This window comes from Gossypium raimondii, chromosome 8 (assembly GCF_025698545.1).
Source record: "Gossypium raimondii isolate GPD5lz chromosome 8, ASM2569854v1, whole genome shotgun sequence".
In the NCBI taxonomy this organism is placed as follows: domain Eukaryota; kingdom Viridiplantae; phylum Streptophyta; class Magnoliopsida; order Malvales; family Malvaceae; genus Gossypium; species Gossypium raimondii.
This window is the reverse complement of record NC_068572.1, coordinates 39,989,808-40,015,329: the sequence shown is the minus strand read 5'-3', so window position 1 is coordinate 40,015,329 and position 25,522 is coordinate 39,989,808. Positions and strand designations below refer to the sequence as shown.

Genomic DNA, 25,522 nt, shown 5'->3' with positions numbered 1-25,522 from the left:
ATGGGGTGCGAGAATATTGAATTCGATCAAGGATGGGGAGAGATGGAGAAGGGGATCGAAAAGCTGAAGAGAATTTTGGCAGGAGAGAAAGAAACTCCATTTACCTCGAGAGAATATATGACGCTTTACACGTATCCTCAATTACTTCATTTCTGTTTTGTTGAATTTCCTTTCAGCCGCTTTATTATTATTTTTAATCATCTTGTACTCTTTATTCTCATCATCTTCCTTAATTGCGACTATTACAGAACAATCTACAATATGTGCAATCAAAAGGCGCCTCACGATTATTCCGAACAGCTTTATGACAAGTACAAAGAGACACTTGATGAATATATTACTTCAATAGTAAGGCATTTGGTGTTATGTCAGCCTTCATTTCATTATCTGGTTGCAAGCTACTAGCTTGAGCTGATAGATTAGTGTTTTATATAAAATAACTGATCTTTTCCTTGCAAAATCTTACTGAAGTCATATATATATATGTGTGTGTATTCTTTGACAGCATGAAAAGGATTTAGACATCTTTGACAATGAATATTCTAGGAACTGAATGGGATGCTATTTTCTGTTTACTCTGTTTAAGCATCCATATTCCTTAAACTTTGGCTGCATTTTTTTGATGTTTGACAGATTTGATTGTTGTTTAAATGTTGTAAATACTAGTTTGCTTTGTAAATTGCTTTTTAAGGCTATGGTTTTACTGCTGGATACTTTAGTAAATTCTTCTCCTAGTAGTTTTTTACTCATCAATACAAACCCTATGAAACTTATTTATCCATCATCTAATTTCTGTGGTAAATGTGCCTTTGGTCTCAAGTTTCCTCCTCTTTAAAAATCAGGTATTGCCATCTTTAAAAGACAAGCATGATGAGTTCATGCTAAGGGAGCTTGTTGAAAGATGGCTGAATCATAAAATAATGGTCAAGTGGCTAACACGCTTCTTCCATTACCTTGATCGCTACTTCATTATCCAGAAATCAGTCCCCGCACTTAATGAAGTTGGGACGACCTGCTTCCTTAATTTGGTTTGTTATTAGCTTTTATAATGACACCTTTATCCAATTCTGAATATTCTGTAATGACTTCAATTTTCAAATTTTTGCTGCCTATCTTTTAAAATATACATTGTGTACCATCTGTTTTTTCAGATATACGAGGACGTGCATCCCACAATCCAAGATATTGTACTCTCCCTTGTAAGTTTACATCATTTTTTCGAGGTTAATTGTATTTTTTGTTTCAATTTGAATAAAAACTAAGAGTGATGGTTTTGTTTTTTATCAGATTGATAAAGAACGCGAGGGAGATCAAATAGACCGAGCATTACTTAAGAATGCTTTAGAAATTTTTATTGAGATGGGCATGGGACAAATGAATCGTTATCAAGATGATTTTGAAGCACGCTTTCTTCAGGAAACGACTAATTACTATTCACGGAAGGCGTCAAAATGGATTGAGGAAGATTCTTGTCCAGATTACTTGCTGAAGGCAAGATATTAACTGCTCTTCTGCATTTTTTTCTCACAGGTTTCAAGTTTTTCTCCCTTATTAACATAGATGATTCTAAATTATAATTGCAGTCTGAAGAATGCTTAAAGAAGGAAGAGGACAGAGTGTCTAGTTACCTGCATTCAAGCAGCGAGACAAAATTGATAAAGGTCAGCTTTTCTATGGCTTAAGTTTGAGAAAAAATTGATAGACTCAGCTTTCCTGTGGCTTAAGCTTGACTTATGTTAAAAACTGAATGCCAATAACGAAAAATTTAGAAAGATCGCAAAGAAAAGAAAGAAAAAATAGAATACACAGATTTTACGTTGAAACTCTTTCAGGAAAAAACTACAGGAAGAGGAGAAGAAAATTCACTAATGTTGAATTCGAATCAATTAGACAATAGTTTCAATCACATCTATTTATAGGTTGAAAAAGCCTAATTCTAATCAATGCAAAATATATTATACCACTAAATCTTCTAGAAAGAAATTATATTTTGTCTAACTTAACTTGCAAGTAATCTCTTAGATTTGTTTAACTTGACTTACAAACAATCTCTTAGAATTTGGGTCACACGACTCTAACAATCTCTACCTTGACACGAATTCTCAACAAATAAGTTCTCCACTTCTTCCAAGAAATCCCTTAAGGGTATTCTTCAACAATGAACAATGAGACCCTCTCCTTAAGAGTCGAATCCAGACACAAGATACTTCATCTTGTCATACGATGTTAAGGAAGCATAGACTTCATCAACTATAAGAGATTTGCGGCAATACAAAATTGTATCTCTAAAAGTTGAATAAGACGGGGCAACGAATAAATTAGAATTAACCCTAAATCTTCTTTATCATAGTGAACCTCCATGACCTCTAGGTCCAAGAGAATTTCTTTAAGCATAGTTAAGTGTTCGTGCATAGACGCACCACACCTTCCTCCAAGCGATGAGTATAAAGACACTGCTTCATATGCAACTCGCTAGTTAAGGTGTTCAACATGCATAGCTGTTGCAGCTTTTCCCATAATACAACAACAGTCTTCTCCTTTATCACGTCCTGTAGAATTTCATTCAACGGATGCAAATGTAATTGCGTTAAAGCCTTTTGATCTTTATGTTTCTTCTCTTCCTCCGTCAATGTTAAAGGCACCTTATCTAACCCTACTAGAGCACCCTCCAAATCCATCTGCACATGAACTGCTTGCATCTTTATCCGCCACAACAAGAATCTGGTGTTGCCACTACACCAAAACAGGCTTTTAGCGGCGCTTTTTTAGGCCTTTAGCGGCGCTTTTTTAGGCCTTTAGCGGCACTTTTTAGCGCCGCAGATACTTTTAGCGGCGCTTTGAAAAGCGCCGCAACAGACGCCGCTAATGAATGCGCCGCTAACTTTAGCGGCGTTTTTAGAAATAAACGCCGCTAAAGGTGTTGGTCTATAGCGGCGCTTCTAGCACAAACGCCGCTGAAGACTAAGACCTTTAGCGGCGCTTTAGTGGAAGCGCCGCTAAAGACCCTGATCTTTAGCGGCGTTTGTGCTAGAAGCACCGCTATAGATCGGGTCTTTAGTGGCGTTTTTTCTCAAACGCCGAATAGACCACGATCTATAGCGCTTTGACCACAAACGCCACTAAAGAACCTAATCTTTAGCGCTTTCCCTAAAACGCCGCATAATAGACCACGATCTATAGCGGCACCCACAAAACGCCACTAAAGAACCTAATCTTTAGCGGCGCTTTCCCCAAAAACGCCACTAAAGGCCAACACCTTTAGTGGCGTTTTTTTTAAAACGCCACTAAATTTGGCAGATTTGTAAAATAAAATTTTTTATATTTTCAGCCCTCCTGTAAAAACAAATCAAGAAATCATATCTAAACCCACCAAAAGTAATAAATCTATATATTAAACAAATAATAAATATCAATAAATAAAATAAATTTCGTATTATTCTTACAAAAATATTAAAAGTTAAAATGGTAATTAAAAGTCAAAATCAAGTATATTTACACGATAGTCTAAGGCGGTATGGTACTATGATCTTTGAAACATCTTCATCATACTCGAAGTTGTCTTTGGAGTTCATCGAACTTTGACGCTGCTTCTTCTTCCTCATTGCGACCTCTGCTTCCCTCGCTTTAGCCTCTGCTTCCCTCGTTGCACTGTGCTTCTCTAGTGCCGCCTCTGCTTTCTTATCGCCAGATTCGCTTTAAGTCTGCTAGAGTTCTTCATACTTTTGTTGAACCTCGACTTCTCTCGCTTCTTTGCATCTGCTTTCGATTGTAGTGGAGTTCTTCATATCTTTTTGAACCTCGACTTCTCTCGATGTTGCCTCCGCTTTAAGTTGTGTAATTTGCTCAATTGTTGTCGCTTGCATCCGAGCCATCGGTCTCTTAACCTCGAACTTGACTTGGCTTGACTCCCGAAGGCATATATTGTTCTGAGCTAGATCCAAAATATTGGGATGGGTTAACAAAAGATCCTTGAAATCGAACCCGACCATACCTTTCAGACCCAAAACTTCGGTGATAATCCGGTTATCAATGTCGTCAATATGAACAGAACTATCACTTGGAAGCAATCGCTTCGTACTCGCCTTTTTATCCTTTAATTTTTCCTAAAAATAAATCCTATAGTTAGGAACATAATATATATTTAAAAACCCAATGCAACATAACTTAACAATATTTGCATTACAATAAATGAAATAAATCATTAGAAAATAAACACTATAAATTATTAAAACAATTTAAATTGTATTAATTAAGCAAGCGTACCATAATTTCTGCACTTGAGAGTCATAGGGTTTCCATCTTTCTTCCTATGTGTTATGTCAAAAGTTGAAGGCGTCCAACTTTTTGACCGGATTTACGATTCCTACAATACAATAGTAAAAATATTAATGTAAGTAAGTAATAAATATCGCCAATATTAAAAATTGAAAATACCTGCATGAGCTACACACGCAAAACTTTTCGACCAATTTGTGTGAGTGAATTTTTGTTCTCGCCTACTTTTTTCCAATTTCTTCACGATCCTACATTATGAAATTATTAGTACGTTAATTAGGAAATACTATACACCAAAGTAATTACAAAATTTTATAAGTTACACATACCTCTCCTTTCTTCGAAGTCCAAAATCTAACGACCTCTTCCCACTGGTACCTCAGCATTCCCGGCGGGACATTTTGTAATCTCTTCTCGAGTGTTGTTTTTGTCTTAAAATAGTCTTTCTTTAAAGTGCTCTTATGGTCTCTCCATCTTTTTCCCAATGCCTTCTTTACATAAGCATCGGAGACCTCTAGAGCAAATCTCGCCTACAAAAAACACAACTTAAGAAAGTAAATGTAAACGAAACTTAAACCCAAGTATTATAAATGACATACACGTTTTGTTACCTTAATGTTATCCAGAGCTTGGTTCTTGTTACTCTCGGGCACTTTATGCCATGACTCGAAGTTAATGGGTAACATATTTGCATTACGTGCTAGAATGGCCATGTATCCTGCTAAAAGGCGAGCTTCTGATCCAACAGGCTGACCGAAGCTATTACTAGATACTTGGACACGCTCGACTGGATCTAGGTCGTATAAATCGCTCAGTACCGTACGTCCGCGACCTCTCCGCGTCCGACCAGTTTCATCTGAAAAATAAAAGTATTGTAATATACGAAATTTAAAAAAAAACAAACAAGAAGTCAACACACATGTAAATTAAATGTTAAATTACTTTGAACTTCTACAGGTTCCTCAGGTGTAACCGGAACATTCGAAGATCCAATAGCAGTCTGTTGTTCAGTGCTGTTTGTTTCCGCCGAGTTTGGAGTACCTTGAACAATGCGGTGCGATCGCACTTTTCTTCTAGGCATTTTATCTGCAATACAAATAAATTAGTTGAAAACTTAGTATACAATTACAGCAATAATATCACATATAAAATAGTTGAAATGTTAACATTCGTAGATGTAATTAGATAATCGTAAAAGCTTACTACATTATAATTCGTAAATCTCTTCATCCGTATCCTGGCGGACCCATTGAAATTGTGTACTAGTACTAGGGATGTTTTCGTTTAAGTTCTATTCTGGAAATGGCAAAGTTTGTGTTCTGTCGTCAATGTCATCTCTACTTCCACTGCCCATGTCAAACAAGTCTCTAGGGATGTTACGGAGTACAACGTACCAACCCTCATCAGTTGGGTCTTTTGAGTAAAAAACTTGTTTGACTTGAGAAGAAAATACATACGGCTCATCAATCAATTGTTGTCCTGTGTGAATCAATCGAGCAAAGTTTACCATTGTGAAACCAAATTGATCTTGCTTGATTCCACGTGCAGTATTAACATCGGCCCAATCACCTCGAAATAAGACAACTTTCCATTTGCCGTAGTAATCCAACTCAATTATGTCAGTAAGAAGTCCAAAATATTCCACATTTCCCTCCACAGGATTATTGTCCCTAGCACTAGCATAACTTGTAATTGAGGAATTAACCACTATTCCACAATTTTGCGTTCTCCTCAATCTCTCGCGATATTTTGTATGAAATCTGAATCCGTTTATGAGGAACGCACTATATCTTTTAACCACCCGATTTGGACCTTGGGAAAGCCATTTAACTTCGTCGGTGACGTTCTTCCACTCAAACCTATTGAATGGAAAGTAAACCGAGTAATTAAAATGTTTTGAGTAAATGTTATTATTTGTCGGTGAAAGCTCCAATTACATACCGTTTGGCTTAACCATTCATGAAAAGATTCTGTAAACAACTTATTGATATCTCGATGTTGTGTTCTTCGGGAGCGCGAACGTGATCTCAATATTTGTTTGTACTCACTATGTTAAAAATATGTTCACTTTGTTAGATTATAAACAATTTTTAAATGATGAATATTTATCAAATTTCCAGAACTTACTTGCGTAAAGGTTCGATTGATTCGTGGTGAAACAGAACATATCGATGTGCTTGAACCCACGATAAATCATCTAATTTTGCAATTTCAACTTTACCGATTGGTTCTCCAAAACTTTGGAACAAATAAGTCTCGGCAAAGTTATGATCTGTGAGTCCAGCATTTCTATTTGGTCTGTTCAACCTTGTTTCAACATCTTCCAAATATCTTGAACAGAAGGTCATACATTCCTCTGCCAAGTAGCCTTCAGCAATCGATCCTTCTGGATAATGCTTGTTGCGGCAATAAGACTTTAATTTGGATAGGAACCTAAACACGGTATACAACATTATCAAAAGTTGTAACTAAAGGCATATAGGTGAATGGAGGAAAATTTTAAAAATTGTAATTAACACCTTTCTATGGGATACATCCATCGATAGAAAACGGGTCCGCCAAGAATTGCTTCATGCGGGAGATGGATTATCAAGTGAACCATAATAGTGAAGAAGGAAGGTGGGAAGATTTTCTCCATGTTGCATAAAGTTAAAGCGGCTCGATCCTGTACCTTCTGAAGTTCTTGAACATCCAAAACTTTGCCACAAATGACTTTCATTATATTGGATAGTTCAATTATACAAGACGTCACCTTCTTGAAATACAACATCGTGAGAGCAACGGCGATAAATCTTGCATTAAGATGTGATAGTCATGTGATTTTAGCGAATATAGTCTTGATCTTTAACACTAACACATCGAGATATATTAGATGCATACGCATCGGAACCTTTATATCCTTCAACACCATGCGAACACTTCTTTCTGTCTTCGACATTGAGAAAATAGAAGGCGGCAACCGATATTTACCATTCGGAAGTGGATTCGGATGAAGATCAGGTCGAATTCCCATCTGAACTAAATCAAGTCGACTCTGAAGATTGTCTTTTGATTTTCCGTCTACATTCAAAATTGTACAGACAATGTTCTCGCAAACATTTTTCTCAATGTGCATAACATCAAGATTGTGTCGTAAAAGGTGGTGCTCCCAATAAGGCAACTCAAAAAAAATACTTCTTTTTTTCCACAAGTCTGCCTCATTAGGATCATCCTCTTCATTGGAGTTATCATCAGCTTCATCATTTGATCTTTTATTTCTTTGCGTGTTTGCCGATTGATTCATCTTCCCATAACTGAAATTCATATCTTCCAACATTAACAAGATTTCAGATCCACTTGTGCGTGAAGGAGCTTCTCGAACTCTTGATCAATCAAATGTCGAACTCTGAGATCTAAATCTATGATTTTCCGGTAACCACCGACGATGCCCCATGTAAGAGAAATTCTTCCCATTGTATAACCATTGCGAACATGTTTGTGCAGCACAACAAGGGCACGCATAACGACCCTTGGTACTCCAACCGGATAAATTGGCATAAGCGGGGAAGTCATTAATGGTCCACATCAAAGCTGCACGTAAATTAAAGTTCTCCTTTCTCAGCACATCGTATGTCTCGACACCAGCCCATAATTGTTTTAACTCTTCAATAAGTGGCTGTAAATAAATGTCGATATCATTCCCGGGCCCTTTCTCTCCAGGGATAATTATAGATAAGATAAGGGAAGATTGCTTCATGCAAATCCACGGAGGCAGATTGTAAGGAACAAGCACTACTGGCCAAGTACTGTATGCAGTACTCATGATCTTGTAAGGATTAAATCCATCAGATGCTAGGCCAAGCCTCACACTCCTGGGATCACTTGCAAAGCTTGGAAATTTATTGTCAAATGATTTCCAAGCTAAAGAATCTGCCGGATGCCTTAATAGTCCATCATCGGTTCGTCCTTCATGGTGCCACGTCATTGACTCATTGTCTTCGACGACATGAAAAGCCTTTGAAGCCTTGGTATCGTGGAAAATACCGCAAAATCTTGACCGCTTCTTTCTTGGTTGTGCATCATTTTCATCGTCGTTCCCATCTTCGTGTTTCTATTTATCCAACGGATTTGCATACATGACAACCTTTGTTGGTTTCTCCGATCGCCGAGTACAACATGCAATCATTCGGCAACTATGGATTTTGTTGTACCCAAGACCTAAGTCTTTTATCATTTTCTTCATATCTTTGCATGGTGAGGATTTTTGCAAACGGAAACATTTCTCTCAAAAACTCTAACAGCATTGTCAATGAGTTCCCGGTCCACCCTCCCAAACATTTTAACTGGAAAAAACGAATGCAGAAAGACATTTTTGAAAATTTCGATCCCTCATATAGTTCTGAGTTCATCTCATTAAGTAGCACGTAGAACTTCGCCGCTTCTCCATTCGGCTCTTCATGAGGTACACTTCTTCCCTGTTCGGCAAAAGCATTTTCACCGAGATTACAATCATCAGATGCCACAAAGTCGGCTGGGAACGACTGCAAACCATGATTGTGCATATTAAATGCATCCCACAACATCCCTTCCATGTCATCCCCTCTAACAGACTGATGGTAAGCATTACCATCATAAGATACATCCATCCTTGAGGAGGAAGTACTCGACGGGCATTCTCTATGAAAAAACCATTGTTTATAACCCCGAACAAAACCATCAACAATTAGATGCTCGTATACAACTTCACGATAATGCCAGTTTATGTTCACACGCTTCTTACGGGCAAAGAATCATGTTCTCTTGGCTTGCATATTGAAATGCAAAATTTAGAAAAGTCATACTCCATTTCGATAACGTAAACACCCTTGACAAATTCATCCAAGAGCGATCCATTTCTTAATTATGTATGTCGACATTGACAATAAATTGCACGGGTTTAAGATTTAGGAATAAGTGTAATTAAGGTATGTAAGTTATTATTTAAGTTAAGGTATAGTAAATATCACGGTAACTTATAAGTGTATTTAACTTATTTGAGTTCCACCACATAAGGGATATTTATGTAAGTTATGTAAGTTATGTATTAAGTAAATTATGTAAGTTATGTATTATCTAAGTTATGTAAGTTATGTATTAAGTAGGTTATGTAATTTATGTCTTATGTAAGTTATGTAAGTTTTGATTTTGTGTATTATGTAACTTATTTAATTTGATCGGTTATGTATTATTATGCAAGTTACTATTTAGGTTATTATGTAAGTCATTATATATGTTGGTTATGTAAGTTGTGATATGATTAATATTTATGTATGTAAGTTATGATATGATTGATAAATTTAAGTTATATAAGTTATGTATTATTACGTAAGTTATTTAAGTTATATGATTGATAAATTTAAGTTATTTAAGTTACGTAAGTGGTGTATTATGTAAGTTAAGTAAGTTACGAGGCTATGTATTATGCAAGTTATTTATGTAAGTGGTGTATTATGCAAGTTATTTATGTAAGTGGTGTATTATGTAAGTTATGTACGCTATGTATTATCTAAGTTTTTATGTTATTATGTAAGTTATGCAAGTTTCTATATAAGTTTCTATGTAAGTTATGTAGGTTATTATTTAAGTTATGTATTATGTAAGAATAAATAAAATTTTATTTAAGTTATGTATTATGTAACTGTATATATAAGTTATGATATGATTGATAAATTTGAGCTATCAAATTTTATCATGTAACTGTATATATAAGTTATGATATGATTGTTATTAGGTGTGAGCATTCGATCGAATCGAATCGAAAATTTTCGAGTTAATCGAGTTTTCGAATCCCATTTTATCATCCTAACTTTATTTGAAATTTTATCGAATCGAATCGAGTGAGATAAAAATCGAATCGAATCGAATAGAATTATTTGTTCGAGTTAAGTTTAAAAATAAAATAAAATTATTGTTGTTTATTTTATGTAATTTTTCAAAAATAATTTTCTTTAAAGTTTTTAAACATAATCATACAACAAAAATTGAAGTAAATAAGTGAATAAATAAAAGTAACACAACATCAACCCAAATAAACAACATGATTCCAAATAAATAACAAACATAATACAAAAGATTATAATAAAAACATAAGTAAAAGTCCAAGTAAATAGCATGAGTCGAAATAAACAACATTATAATAAAAAAGAAAACATAAGCATCAAGCTTACTTGTCTTCAATAATCAATTGTTTGAAATTTACTAAAAGTCATCCAAAGCGCCATTTCATACTTCACGACTTTATTGAACATATATACCAACCAAAACTTGGGGTTCATATCATTTGCAATCAACTTTTTGTAATTACAATCAACCTCATTATTTATAGCATTTTGTGTGTGTATATTCAAGTGAATTGGATGAGTAAAGAGAGAGAAATAAGGTATATAAATGCCCAAACATCAAAAGAACAATGAGATTAATGAAAAATTGTCTATAGTCACAATCATCAAATGCAAGTTCAACAAATAGTTCCATCCTAAACATAAGTAAAATCCTAATACTGAAATCAGATGCTTCTGAACAAGCTGGAAGAACACAGATCCATAAAGTTAGACCACAAATACAATTTTTAAAGTTTATGCTACAATATGTAGGACAACTAGGGATTATTAGATACCGTTAAGTTGACCGATTGAAGTGTTGAACTATATTGTGAGAAAAACAAGGAATAGGGATTTAACAGTGTAACATTTTATCCTTTCAAGTATGTTAGGAAGCCGATCGACTTGAATCATAGAAAAAGATGGCTCTTTCACATTCCATATACCTAGCCTCCTTTACAAGATATAAATCCAAATCCTCCAAGTTGAAGTCCCAAGTTCTAAAAATTATAGTGTTCCTTTATTTACTTGAAATAAGGTTCACCTAAATGTTGAAGACACAAGGTGAGGTGTTTTAGCTTTGAATCTTGTACCTTTCATCCTGTTATTTCCACCTAATTTCATCTTTCTAAGTTTGTTGAATCCTTTACTGAAGCATATCAACAACATGCATGCTAAGGTAGTAAGGTTACATTAAAGGTAGCTATTTTATGAATTATGAAGTTACAATTAATATGCTTCTTCCATTAGGATTTAAATACCGGTGGGAGTGTAATAGTATTGAATTTAAAAGCTTAAACATTCCATCAAGAAATTCTATGTTAAACAGTTACAACTAATATGTAAGCCTTTTACAAGAGTAATTAGCTAAAGGCAAATGTGTATACCGCATCACGAAAAAAGAACACAATACAATTATGAAGACCAAAAGCAGAAAAGAGAAAAGGAATAAATCAAATTTGGATACAATTAAACAAATATGCAAGGACAGACATGCAGACACATAAACATATTGCTTACTTGTACAAGTGAAGGCTTATATCGCAGCTTCAGTTTGGGAAAGGCATGCCCGTTAAACGCTGGAGATGTCTGAACTAGTATATCTAAAAATCTGTCATCTTCTTTTAGCCATTCAACATATGCAAAAGAATGTTTTGAGGGCCCACTATACTGCAAAATGAAGGGGTATAGAAGAAATTATTAGTGGCAAAAAATGAACTACTCCAAGGAATCTGATAGGCATTATGCACTGCAAACCAAGCTATGCAACTTTCTAGCACTGCCATCAATATCAATCATTTACTTGCATTCAAGAAATACTCTGGCCTTGTTTTTCCAAACAACATACGACTTGAGTACTTTAAAAGGAAAGGAGGAATGGGAGGAAAGAAGAGAACAAAAAGACCAAACTATACTATCTTCTACAATTAATCAATATCTTTGGAAGGAACTAAGCACCAAGAGAGTCTTGAATGAAGATAGGAAAAATATGCCTGTACATACATGGAAAAGCATATGAGAACTATATGCATTTTCAATTACTAAAATTTTTGTAGTTTAAATTTGAAAATAACTGTACAAGGTCAAAAATAAAGCAAGCACTAGCATTTGCAACCTAATATTTCATTTTCGTTAGCAAAAAAAAGGGATAAAAAACACACCCTTTTGTTTAGTCGAGCATGAAAAATCAAATGAGCAAAAAAACAATGTCGATTCATCACCAAATTATAGAGTGGTAGAATATGACAGTAATCACAATGCTCAAATCGCCTTGAATAATGGAACGTAACTATTTATTCAATTATTAATTAATAAAAAATGCAAGGGGCGACTGACAAAGTACCTGTGCGTTAATCCCTTGTTCGTTTATATAGATTCGGCCATGTATGTCCAAACCCTGAAAATAAAATTAAAAAAATAAATAAATGAAACGCCTGGTAGAGCAGAAGAAAAGAGTTTGGTTATCGACGATTTGAGTTTGGATTTGGTCCTCAAAGCTTGAATTTGAGTTTGGTTTATGTACCGAAAACTATATCTGAGTTTCTAAAAGAAGTTTCGAAGATTAAAAATGGGTTTCAAAGGTTATCCAAGATTACGGATTATCTTCAAAGATTGGAAGATGAGATGAAGAAAATTGATGGATCAGTGTAAGGAGGAAGAAATACAGTGTAAGGAAAGGAATAAAAGTTAACATACCTTTGAAATTCAAAGGTAGAATACGTAGAACTGTAGAAGCACTGCTCTAAGCTAACCTCTGATTCTGGAATTGGGCGGAGCCGTGTGGAGGACCGGAGGTGGATCGGTGGAGGTGGATCGGTGGAGGTGGATTGGGAAAAAAAGGGAAGAGGAAGAGGGCACGGGCTGCTTAGGGATTTTAGAAGTGACTTTTGTTTTAAATGTACTGTATTTTAAAAATAAAAAATATGGTTTATATTCTAATTATTCGAATTATTCGAATTCGAAAATTCAACTCGACTCGAACTCGAAATTCGAAAAAAAATTCGAATTGATTCGATTAACTCGATTCGTTTAACTCGAAATTCAAATTTTTTTCGATTTTTTCGAATCGAATCGAGTTTTGCTCACCCCTAATTGTTATTATGTAACTGTATTATGTAACAGTTACATATATAAGTTAAGAATAAATAAATTTTAGCATTAATTTGTCTCTGTTTTTAGTAAAGGTTCAATACACAATAATTTTATGGAGAAAAATTAGTTCATATGCCCTTATTTTTTAAAGGTACAAATATAATTATATCAATATTTGTGATCACAAGTAATTTAACTTAACAAACTAACCAATCAACACGCATACAGTTACATTCGTTGTAGCATTCTAACCTAAAATCTTCAAGTTTTCAAAGCTTCAACCTTGTTTGGTTAACTAAAGTGGGAACCTTGCATTTTTAGGCCAACCATCTTCATAGAGATAATACAAAGAATCCGAAGGCATGGTGAAGGATGAAGAAGGAAAGCTCTTTTCTGAGCTCTTCAAATCCATTGAAGAATATGAGAAATCTCTTGAAGCCAAACAGTCCCAGAATCCATGACTTGATTGAAATAAAAAAAAAAGGGGGGCTTCTTCTTGCTATATATGAAACTTTATGTTACCCATGTTATTCGAATTTTAAATATATATATATATAAATTTTAAATATATATATTAAAAAATTATAAAAATATTATTTAATGTAAGTAATATATTACAAATTTAAAGAAACTTAATTACTTTTTAATTAATTATAAATTTTCATCAAAGTAAACACTAAAAATTAAACAACCTACTTTCAAACATTAAAATGTTCATCAAATAAAAATTATAAATATCACATTAAAAAATGTTAAACTCGTTTTAAACCTTTCATAATTACGTACATATAATCATGTCTACATTAGTGTTGTGTTTTAATTACTCATAAAATGACACATATTTTGCAATGCTAGTGAGGAAAAAACACCTTAGTTACAAAACAAAATAATGAAAGAATAAATCAATGTCACCGATATGCCTTTACAGTTAAAAAAGAAAAAAAATTTGAAAAACTCACTCATTTCTCTCGATATTATATCTGTTTATATAACCCCATGAAGGAAGAGAGGTTTTTCCATAGTTGGAAAAAGTAAAGAACTTGCTTTCTGGGTTTTCAGGCTCACCAACTCTCTTCCCAAGCTCTCGTTTCAGCCAATTCAGAAGACATGGAAGTGGCTGTTGAGGTAGAAGCCTGTGTATTTTTTTGCAGATTTAAACAAGCAAATCTCTTTGCTTATCATGGATGATGAGCAAATAAATCCTCACCGACAAGAAATTAAAAATTGAAACCTCACCGACAAAACATTAAAAATTGAAACCTCTGTGAATAACATCATAAATCATCGCTTCAGCAAAACATTAAAAATTGAAACCTCACAGACAAAACAAAAAAGAAAAAAGAAAAAAAAGACCATCTCAAATGAAACATTTTAGTCTGCATAAACCCAGTCTTATTTGTCTTGCAATTAAAAGAAACCAAAAAGAAACAAAAACTAAGGGCAGAGGGAAAAACATAAGAAAAATAGAATAATAGAATAATCTTACCGATTTCTCTGACGGCAGAGGAGTGTGACGGTAGAGGCCTGTGACGGTCCACGAGTGCGACGATGCAGCAGATTTGGGGAAGGTCTGTCTCGTCGAGGGCAGCAGGCTAAGGTTCTTTATTTGGGGGAATTTTGGGGAAAATAGGGAGGGGAATAGAACCAAGGTTTTCGGGTATGGGGAAATTTGGAAGCAGAAATAATTGAAAATTTGCGGCGTTTCTACAGTAGCGCCACTAATGCCCACAAAAACGGTGACGTTTTGTTTAAACAACAGCCCAACCTTGCGGCGTTTTTATAAACGCGGCGCTAATGCGCACATTTAGTGGCGTTTTTCCCTAGCGCCGCTAAAGCCATTAAAATCGCAGACTAAAGCTACGCCGTTTTGTCTATAAAATTAAGAATTTTTGTGGCGTTTTTATTCCAAACGCCGCTAATGTCTCGTTTATTGTGGCGTTTTTAGTGGAAACGCCACTACGAAATCAAATTTTATATTGAAACGGCGCCGTTTAGGTATTCCATAGTTTTGTTAAGTAATATTTATAATATATAGTAGTAAAAATTATAAATTTTAGTGTTTTAACTAATATTTATAAATTTTAGATAAAATTATAAATTTTAGTGTTTTTATTTTTTTATTTTAATTTAATTCCATTTGTTAATTTGGTCCTCTCCTAAATTATCAAATGTTATATATTAATTTTTTTAACTTATTTATTAGTTTCCTTTAAGTAATATTTATAATAAATTAGATAAAATTAACATTTTAGTGTTTAAATTTCATTTTATTTTTCTATTTTAATTATCTTTTATTTTCTTCCACATTTGTGGCGTTTTAAAGAAAACGCCACTACCTAAACCTGACCTATTGAAAAATTGCAATACATATTTGCGTTTTCACAAAACGCTTGGTAATATCTACTTTTTATGCGTTTTTGCTGAAAACGCCACTAAAAATTTAAATTTTTCTACCCAAACGGCACCGTTTTAGGAAATTTTAATACATAGTAGTGGCGTTTTTGAAAACGCCGCTAAAGCTCATATATTTTTTATATTCAATTATTGTATCTTTCATATAAATTTTACATAAAGATTTATTATAATTTTAAGTAATATTTAAAAGAATTAGAAAAATTTTATTTCATTTTTTGTATTTTATTTTTCTTATAATTTGGTCCTATCCAAATTAAATAATTACATAAAGAATTATTTTTATTCCATTTTATTTTTGTATTTTATTTTTCTTATAATTTGGTCCTATCCAATTTAAATAATTACCTATCTATCCATATTAAATATATCAAATGGTTTAGATTAAATATTTTTAAATATAAAAGCATTAATTAATTGTATAAAATTGTATCATTTAACAAATCTAAAATAAACCTTAAATCTTAAATTAACCATTCAATATACATAAAGTCTATCTATTATATATCTCTTAAATAATATAAACTATACTCATAATTTCAATATATTAAACTTATTATTATATCTTTTACAATTATATAAGAACATATTTAATATATAAATAAAAAAACTAATTAGTCTAAACCTTAAACCTTAACCCAACCCTTGAAACCTTAAATCCCTAGCTCTTAACCCCTAAACCCCCTAACTCCTAACCCCTAAACCTTAAACCATAATCCCTAAATCCATATATAATTCCCAAACCTTAAAATAGTAACTCCTAAAATGGTTTTCAATCTTAAATAAACCATATACCTTAAGCCATATAAACACTAAACTATAATGATAATTAATTAAATATTTTAAAATATTTGTTATCTTATCCTTTTCAATTATATATGAAATTTAAAAACATATTTAAAATATAAATAAAAAAATTAATCTAAACCCAAAACCCTAACTCGACCCATGAAACCCTAAACTATATATCCTTAGCTCTTAACCCTTAAACCCCTAAACCTCTAGCCCTAACCCCTAAACCTTAAATCCTAACCCGACCTTAAATCCCTAATCCCTAAACCCCAACCCAATCCAGATTCCCTAACCCTAAACATTATTTAATATATAAATTAAAACACACTAATTAATCTAAACCTAACCCCTATACTTTTAACCCTTAAATCCATAAACCCTAAATCCATAAACACCATATTTTGTGTTTTATATTTACTTTATTTGATTTATTTAATCGAACTATCAATTTAGGTTTTATGATATTTTATTTTACTCATAATTTAATATATTTTTCTAGTAAAGTAGTTTAAATAAACTATATGATTGAAAAAAAAATAGTTAGGAGGTAGGACTTCTCTTTAATAAAAACATTCTGTATTAAACAATATTATTTGTTATCATTTAAATGTAAATTTGACTATTATATAATGAATACAACGAAATATCAATTTTTCAACTTATAATAAAAATATATTAGCGGCGCTTTTTCAAAAACGCCGCTAAAGATCTTAGCATTAGCGGCGCTTCTTCAAAAATGCCGCTAAAGGCCAGAGCATTACCGGCGCTTCTTCAAAAACGTCGCTAAAGGATAGAGCATTAGCGGTGTTTTTTAAGAAGCGCCGCTAATGCTCTGGCCTTTAGCGGCGCTTACTCAAAAACACCGCTAAGGGCCCCAAAAACTCAGAAAACGGTGTCGTATGGCTTAGGCTTTTTGCGGCGATTTTCAGAAAACGCCGCTAATGCTAATTTTTAGCGGTGTTTTTATAAAAGCGCCGCTAATGCTCGATTTTTAGTGGCGTTTTTTGTCCAAACGCCGCTAAAAGCCTGTTTTGGTGTAGTGTGCGATCCAACAGCGGAATATCATACTTCATTATCGTTATTACCATGATCGAGACAAACAACTCGAAAAGCTCTGACACTAATTTGTTAAAAACTGAACGTCGATAATGGCAATATAGAAAGATTGCAAAGAAAAGAAAGAAAAAATAGAACACACAAATTTTACGTGAAAACTTTTTCGGGAGAAAACCACCGGCAGAAGAAAAAAATTCACTAATGTCAAATTCAAATCAATTATACCAGAGGAGTTTTAACCACATCTATTTATAGGTTGAAAAAGCCTAATTCTAATCAATGCAAAAATATTATACTACTAAATTTCCTAGAAAGAAAATATATTTTGTCTAAATTGACTTGCAAGCAATCTCTTAAAATTTAGGTCACATAACTCTAATAGCTTATTTGTGCATTTTTTCTTATCCTTAAATAAACTGTAAAATTGTTTGTTGTCTTGTCTCAAGCAAGATTATGTGCAAGAACACAATCGTTTATAAGTAATAAAGTAGTAAGTAAGAGTTATCCTCTCTACAAACACTATAAATGTGAATCAATAAATGCAAAATTAACACTTATCAAGTTGGTTTGTGGAAAAATAAATAAGAGTGTGATGAATTTACTAACTAAATTAGTTAAAATAAATCTAAGTATGCAGATAAAATGTATCACAGGATAATTAAGCAAGCAAGTTTTTAAGAGTAAATCACAATGGCATGCACGTGCTAGAATAATTACTCTTCCTAACTTAGAATTATTAAGACAATGTTAAATGATATTACGGAGATTCCATGGCAAAATTGATAATTTACTAATCCTAATTACTTAAGTTATAATATTATACTTATTTAATTATTAAGTTTCTCTAGCATATTTCTATATTTAATCAACTTTACAATTTCATAAGCACACATCATACAGGAATTATGCAAGGTAACAATATTGTTTAATATTGTTACCAACTCAATCATTAAATGACCAAACATGCACCATTTCAATATTGTGTCAATTAATTACAATCTTGTTTAGATTAAATAAATAATTCAATTGCTTCCCTACATTCATAATGCATGAGAAACATGTTCATGATTTTATTTAAATGAGTAAATTAATCAAATGCACAGAACATTTTCAACAGAGAAAATAATTTAAGCTAAGGAATTGAAATCATTCTAACACTAAAAAAATTAAGCAATCATGATTAAATTAAAAGCAGAAAACTTAGTTGCAATCATATTTCTTGAATTGAACAAAAAATAAAAGATTAAAAGGAAAGAGAATTGCTAATAAGCTGATTCCAGTGGATTTCTATGGCACATCTCACTTTGCTCCTCCTTCTTTCTTCTCTTCTTGTCGTGACTACTAAGCTCAAATTCTCAATATTGACGAAAATTTGACTGCTCTTAAAATCTTTCAATGCTCTCTTAAGTGTAGGGGTGAGCAAATTTCGATTCAACTCAAAAAAATTGAAAAAAAAGTTTGAATTTTGAATCATTCGAATCGAACTAATCAAATAAACTCGAATTTATTTTTCAAATTTTGAGTTGAATTTTCAAATTCGAATAACTCGAATAATTCGAATAAACTAAATATCAAACATTTTACTTCCTTTCCCCCTCAAACCCCTTCTCAAAAGTCAAACATTTTTACTTTCCCCCAAAAATTTTACATCCTCAAACGCCAAAAACCATTTTCCTTTTACCTTTTTCAATACTTTTACTTTCGTCTCAAAAATTTTACTTCCGCCAAACCCGTAAAACTTTTACTTCCCCTAACCTCCCAAATTTTTTTTTCCTTTGCTTTCCTCCAAAACTTTTACTTCCTCCTAAACTCCATTTTTTTTTGAATTTATGTCTACTACTTATATTATTGAATTAAATTTCACATTTTTTACTATTTATATTTTTGAATTATTTAATCATGCTAAATCTTTATCAATTTCTGAAAAATTGAATTATTGATGATGACATAAAATATTCATTAAATTTTTTGTTGGTATCAATTTCACATTTTATCTTTAAATAAATTTTATTAAAAAACACATTTTTATTTTAATATATTTTTAATTTTAAAATACATGGTGATAAGAATCAAAAGATAATTGAAGCAACTAAGTAAGCAAAAAGCTAACCCGTATATTAAAGATTAATAAATAAATTATGAGGGGTGAAAGTTAATAATAAATTTAATTACGGTAGGCAAATTTAATTATGGTGGATGACACTAGATACAAGGACCCAAAGTTATTTTTAATTTAACTCAAACAAATATATTCGATTCGATTTGATTTAAATTTCATCTCACTCAAATTTATTAAAAAAAAATTAAATCGAGTTAAGATGATAAAATAATATTCATCAACTCAATTAAGTTAATTTTTTTTCATTCGATTCGATCGAATGCTCACACCTACTTAATTGGAGTGAAAAATAGGAGAAAAGATGATGAATGGAGGATGATTGAGTGATTGATGAAAGACTCTAGAAACGCTCCAACATCCCCTTGCTATTTTTAGCCCCAAATCCCTTGATTTTCTCTCTAGAGGTGGCCTACCCTTGAATTAAGGAAGGTGGGTGGACGGTCACGCTATTTTGGGAAGGATGTGATTGATTTGTGCTTGATTCAAGGGAAGAGTTGCTTGATTCCCTCATGGTTGATTGGTGGTTGAAAGTTTTCATGGACAGTTTGGGCTCATTCCTTCCTAGTGGACGATTTGGCTCTTTCAATTTTTTTGGGCTATCCAGTTTTGTTGACCCACTTAAGAGCTGGAGAGGAATTCTGAAGTCCAATTATTATAATTGGGGCATCAAGGATAATAATATATCAGCCCACATCGTGTAGGTCCTTTGCTACAGAGACGTTGCAGCGTTAGGCATCAAAGTGTGCATTTCAATCCCTTTCCTCTTCTGAGTTTATTAGGCACTTTTAGGGCTGAAAATCAATTTTAGCATATAAATTAACAAAAATGAATTATTTCAAATAAATTTAACAATAAATAGAAATTTAAACAATTACTGTAGAATTTGTTATTAAACACCCCGAACTTGAATGAATTTGAAAGTAAAAACATCTTAAAATAACTATATTTTGCAGTTATCATGTAAGAGGTGAAATACACGAATTTTGTTTGATGTGTGAAAGTTGTCAGTAAGATAGTAGAATAGAAATTGTGTGAATTGTCTATAGGCGCAATAATGTGAGGCAAGTTAACGTACAGTTTCTATGCATACAGCTCTATAATTCCGAGAGCATTCTAATTATAGCTGTTTATTCTTTGTGTAGAAAGTGCAACATGAGTTGTTGGTCGTATACGTTAACCAACTACTTGAAAAGGAGGATTCAGGGATCAAGGTTTTGTTTAGAGATGACAAGGTAAATTTTGCTCAACCTCGTCTCTTTGCAAGAAATGTTTACTCTTCTCGCTGTTTATTTCGGTAACTGTGTAGACCAGGAAAATATTTGGCTTACTTTATGCTCTGTAGGTGGATGATCTTTCTAGGACGTACAGGGTTTATAATAAAATATCTCAAGGCCTGGATCTTTTTGCTAATGTATTCAAGCAGGTATGAATTTCTGTTTACTTGTTCTGCAAGCTAAATGACCGTCTTTTCATGTTACTTTACAGCTTTACTGACTCTTTCTGAGTTTTTTTTCTCCTTTTGCAGCATGTTACTATTGAGGGTACAGCCTTTGTTCAACAGGCAGAAGAGGCTACAAGTAACCAGGTTAATTTGTTGTTGCCCTTCTCTTATAGTTACAAGTATAATTGCTGGATACAGTTACTGATGTCGTTTTGTACTAAGGATTACTGAAGATTTGTATTCTTGTGAGGGTATCAAATCTATTCTTTTGTACTAACATAATGAGTGCAAAACAGCAAGAGTAATGTTTACGCATAAATCTGGCTCTTTTTTTTTTTTTATCTATTATTTTGTTTATGCACCTGAGTGAAAAATGGATGATACATAATTTATTGTTTTGACTACTCAACGTGCCCATTTCTAAATGCTGATAGTCAAATCATTTTCACAGGCCTCAAATACTCCTGGTGGGCACGAACAGGTAAAATTTCCAACTTTTAAGCTATGGATACTCATGCATTCACTTCAGATGTTGAAAATTAATATTGTTGTCATCATCATCAGGTCCTTGTAAAGAATATACTTGAGCTGCATGATAGCTTTCAAAATCATAATTTGTTCCAAAAGGTTTGTTGGAATACCTAAATTTTTTAATATGGATCGTGTTCAATCATTTCATCTGACACAAGCTTTGTCGAAATGTTCAATATGCCTTAAAAGAGGCTTTTGAGGTATTTTGCAACAAAACTGTTAATGGCAGCCCAAGTGCAGAGATTTTGGCTTCTTTCGCTGATCATATCCTCAGGAAGGGTGGGAGTGAGAAATTAAGTGATGAAGTCATTGAAGAAACACTTGAGAAGGTGGCTTTATCGACCGTCTGATGCCAAATTTGTGCTGACCAGAAATTGGTTCTAAACTATTTGTTTTGTTTCTGCAGGTAGTTAAGTTGCTGCAATATGTCATCGATAAGGACGTCTTTGCTGAATTCTACAGGTGAGGTTATTATTATTATTTGTTGATTAGTATTATATGTACATTATAAAACAAATGTAATGGCATGAATTTATGTGGTGCATTTTGATCCTAACTTCACGGCGTGCAATCATTGACAGGAAAAAACTTGCTCGGCGACTCCTTTTTGACCGCGGTACTAATGATGATCATGAAAGGAGTATTCTGAGTAAGCTCAAACAGCAGTTCGGTGCACCGCTCACCTCAAAGATGGAGGGCATGGTATGATAGTTGGTCTGGTTTTTGCCTATTTAATTCGAGTTCATGGTTTACAGTTCTAATTGTGATCAGCCTTGTCCTCTGCCTTCCTAACAGGTCACAGATGTGGTACTGGCAAAGGAAAACCAGAGCAGCTTCCAGGAATATCTTAGGAATAACCCAGATGTACATCCTGGGCTTGATTTTACAGTTACTGTTCTTACCACCGGATTCTGGCCAAGTTATAAATGGTTTGATCTCTCTCTCCCTTCTGAGATGGTAATCATGACAGCATTAAAGTAATCCTTATTTTACCCTGGCATGTTTCCAGAAGCGCGTTTTATACGGAAAAAGAATTCATTGTTTCAAATCAAGTGTGTAGAAGTTTTCAAAGGATTTTACGAAACTAAAACAAAACACAGAAAGCTTACATGGATATTCTCACTTGGAACTTCCCACATTAATGGCAAGTTCGAGCCAAAACCCATAGAACTGATTGTTTCAACTCATCAGGTAAACCTTTCACGTTCCAAATTCTAGATTTAGGATTCAACCTGGAAATCTAATATTACCAGTTCCCTATATAAGCAGGCTGCGGTCCTTCTGCTTTTTAACGCGTCAGAACGGCTAAGCTATTCGGAGATCGTGGCTCAATTGAACCTGGCTCACGATGACTTGATCAGGTTACTGCATTCGCTGTCATGTGCAAAGTATAAGATTCTAAATAAAGAGCCAAGCTCAAAGTCCATCTCGCAGAGTGACAGCTTCAAGTTCAATCCTAACTTTACTGACAAGATGAGGAGGATTAAGGTGTGGAGCAGTTTTTGAACTCTTTTTATTTTTCTGACATTATTGTTGCATTTAGTATGTATCGGGATTGAGAAGAACCTTTAAACATTGTAAAATGTGTTATGTAGGTTCCTCTCCCTCCAGTGGATGAAAGGAAGAAAGTAATTGAAGATGTGGATAAAGATCGGCCTTACGCCATTGACGCCGCCATTGTGCGCATAATGAAGAGTAGGAAAGTTATGACACACCAACAATTAATTTCGGAGACCATCGAGCAGTTGAGTCGCATGTTTAAGGTATGGTTTTTTATTCACCTAACCTTCTATAAAACACAGTGGCAGACCAAAACCCACTCAAATTGAAAAGGGTTAATACACCGTTTGGTATTTAAGGGTGGGTTTGGATGGGCGATTGGGTGCGGTGCGGTGCAGTGCGTTTAGTTTAACTTACTTTTTGTTTCACGTATCATTACAGTATCTAATCTCACTGCCACCGCTGTTTTTACACAAACCGCAGGTAAACGTACCGCCCATCCAAACTCACTCTAAATTTGGTCTCAATGTTTAATTTAATATTTGAATTTAATTTTAGGGTAATTACAAAAATGATCACTTTTATTTGCTTCAAATTACATTTTAGTTACTTATGTTTAAAATATTACGTTTTAGTCACTTACGTTATCATTTTGTTACGAAGTGGTCTCTCTACCGTTAAACTCCGTTACCTCCCTAACGTCAATCCTACATGGCAGTCCAAATGGATTTTAAATGTCAACTTAGATGTCCAATTGCTGGGATGAAAATAGGTTTTTAATTAAATAAATTTAATTTGGACTACCATGTAAGACATTCAAGTTGGCATTTAAAATCCATTTAGACTATCACGTAAGACAACCGTTAGGGAGGTAACGGAGCTTAACGATAGAGTGACCACTTCGTAACAATACGATAACGTAAGTAACTAAAACGTAATATTTCAAACATAAGTGACTAAAATGTAATCTGAGGCAAACAAAACTGACTATTTTTTGTTGTTTACCCTTAATTTTAATATTCAATATTCATTTTGGTACCTGAGTTTTTTTTAATTGGGTATATGAGTTTGACTTCAATGTGTATATCATGTGGCCGAATGAACAATTGACAAAACGTAGGTACTTAAATGAAAAAAAAAAAGCTAAGGTACCAAATTGAACATTGAAGCCAAACTCGGATATTTAATCAGGAGAAAAAAATTTATGTATCAAATTGAATATTGAAGCTAATATCAAGTACCAAATTAGCCAATAAAATACTCAAGTATTAAATTGAATATTGAAACCGATTTTAAGTACCAAATAGTATATTAATCCAATAAAAATATAGCTCAATCAATTTGAATATAAACTTATCAAATCGATTTGATTATAAAACGTCAATAAATTTAACTCAAAATAACCCGAAATGACTTAAATACAAAGTAACCCAAACTTGAAACGGTTTAATCTCGAAATTATCTTTAGCTTGAAATAATTTAAAATTTTTGAATGAAATTTGACAAGATCTACATAAACTTGACCCGTCTAATTGACAGGTTTATGTCAAACATATTTCAATATGTAAATTCTAACTCGAATTGAAAATCTGACCCAATCAATTCAAATATAAAATCGATTCAATTTGATTCGATTATAAAAAGTTAACAAATTTAGTTCAAAATAACTCGAACCTCGAAATGATTCAAATAAATAACCTAAAATGATTTAAATCCATAATTACTTTATATGAAAAGTTCAAACTTCAATCCTGAAAACTTGAATTCAAATGACTTAGAAAATATTAAAATGCAAATTAATAAGATACAAAAACAACTCGAGTAACAAGTATAATCAGATATATTGATGATGGATGTAGTTTGGAAATTTCAGCCTAATATTAAAGCCATCAAGAAGCGAGTAGAAGATCTGATCACGCGAGACTATATGGAAAGAGACCGTGACAATTCACACATGTTTAGGTATTTGGCCTAGATACATATATATATTTTGCAAATGGTTTTATGGGATTTAGAAGGGGCCTGCATTTCCTTTAATTTTTGGTAGTATATGTTAGTATTTAATGTTTCATTATAACATTTTATTGGCATTTAAATATTATTTTTGAGAAAATTGTTTTTTTTCTTTTCCACAAATTATGGTAGGTATGTTAGATCCAGATATCATAGTAGTAATAAATTTTAAAAAATATATATTTAAAATTATGGAAGTGTTGCGATTGAGTTTTAGCTCGATTGGCATAGACATTGTTGCCCATGCAAGAGGATGTGGGTCCGATTGTGCTGAAACTCATTATCTTCTTATTTATAGGTTGGGGGAGTTATAGGTAGTTTTAGATATTATGTCAAAAAGAGCAGATGTGATCAAAACAGTTTCTTAAACACATAATATATATTTGAAAAGTGTTGCGGAAGCGACGATAATATTAATAACAATATTATCAGAAATATTTAGATAATTATTAT

The 25,522-nt window shown here is 33.1% G+C and overlaps 1 protein-coding gene and 1 long non-coding RNA gene across 2 annotated transcripts; one reads left to right on the top strand and one right to left on the bottom strand.

Annotated features, from left to right (window-relative positions):
- Positions 1 to 25,031, top strand: LOC105793307 (cullin-1). Its single transcript, XM_052634441.1, has 19 exons — positions 1 to 131; positions 249 to 348; positions 843 to 1,028; positions 1,152 to 1,199; positions 1,288 to 1,491; positions 1,584 to 1,661; positions 20,727 to 20,816; positions 20,927 to 21,007; positions 21,110 to 21,169; positions 21,477 to 21,506; positions 21,590 to 21,652; positions 21,715 to 21,885; positions 21,963 to 22,018; positions 22,138 to 22,258; positions 22,352 to 22,513; positions 22,589 to 22,747; positions 22,826 to 23,044; positions 23,152 to 23,319; positions 24,930 to 25,031. The coding sequence occupies exons 1-19, from the start codon at positions 1 to 3 to the stop codon at positions 25,029 to 25,031; spliced, it is 2,229 nt and encodes a 742-aa protein (XP_052490401.1).
- On the bottom strand, positions 11,554 to 12,971 carry LOC105778644 (uncharacterized). The gene is made up of 3 exons (XR_008198548.1): positions 12,810 to 12,971; positions 12,457 to 12,510; positions 11,554 to 11,783 (listed from the first exon to the last, which is right to left on the bottom strand). It is a non-coding gene; the product is annotated as an uncharacterized LOC105778644 (long non-coding RNA).
- Positions 25,032 to 25,522: the final 491 nt, after the last annotated feature.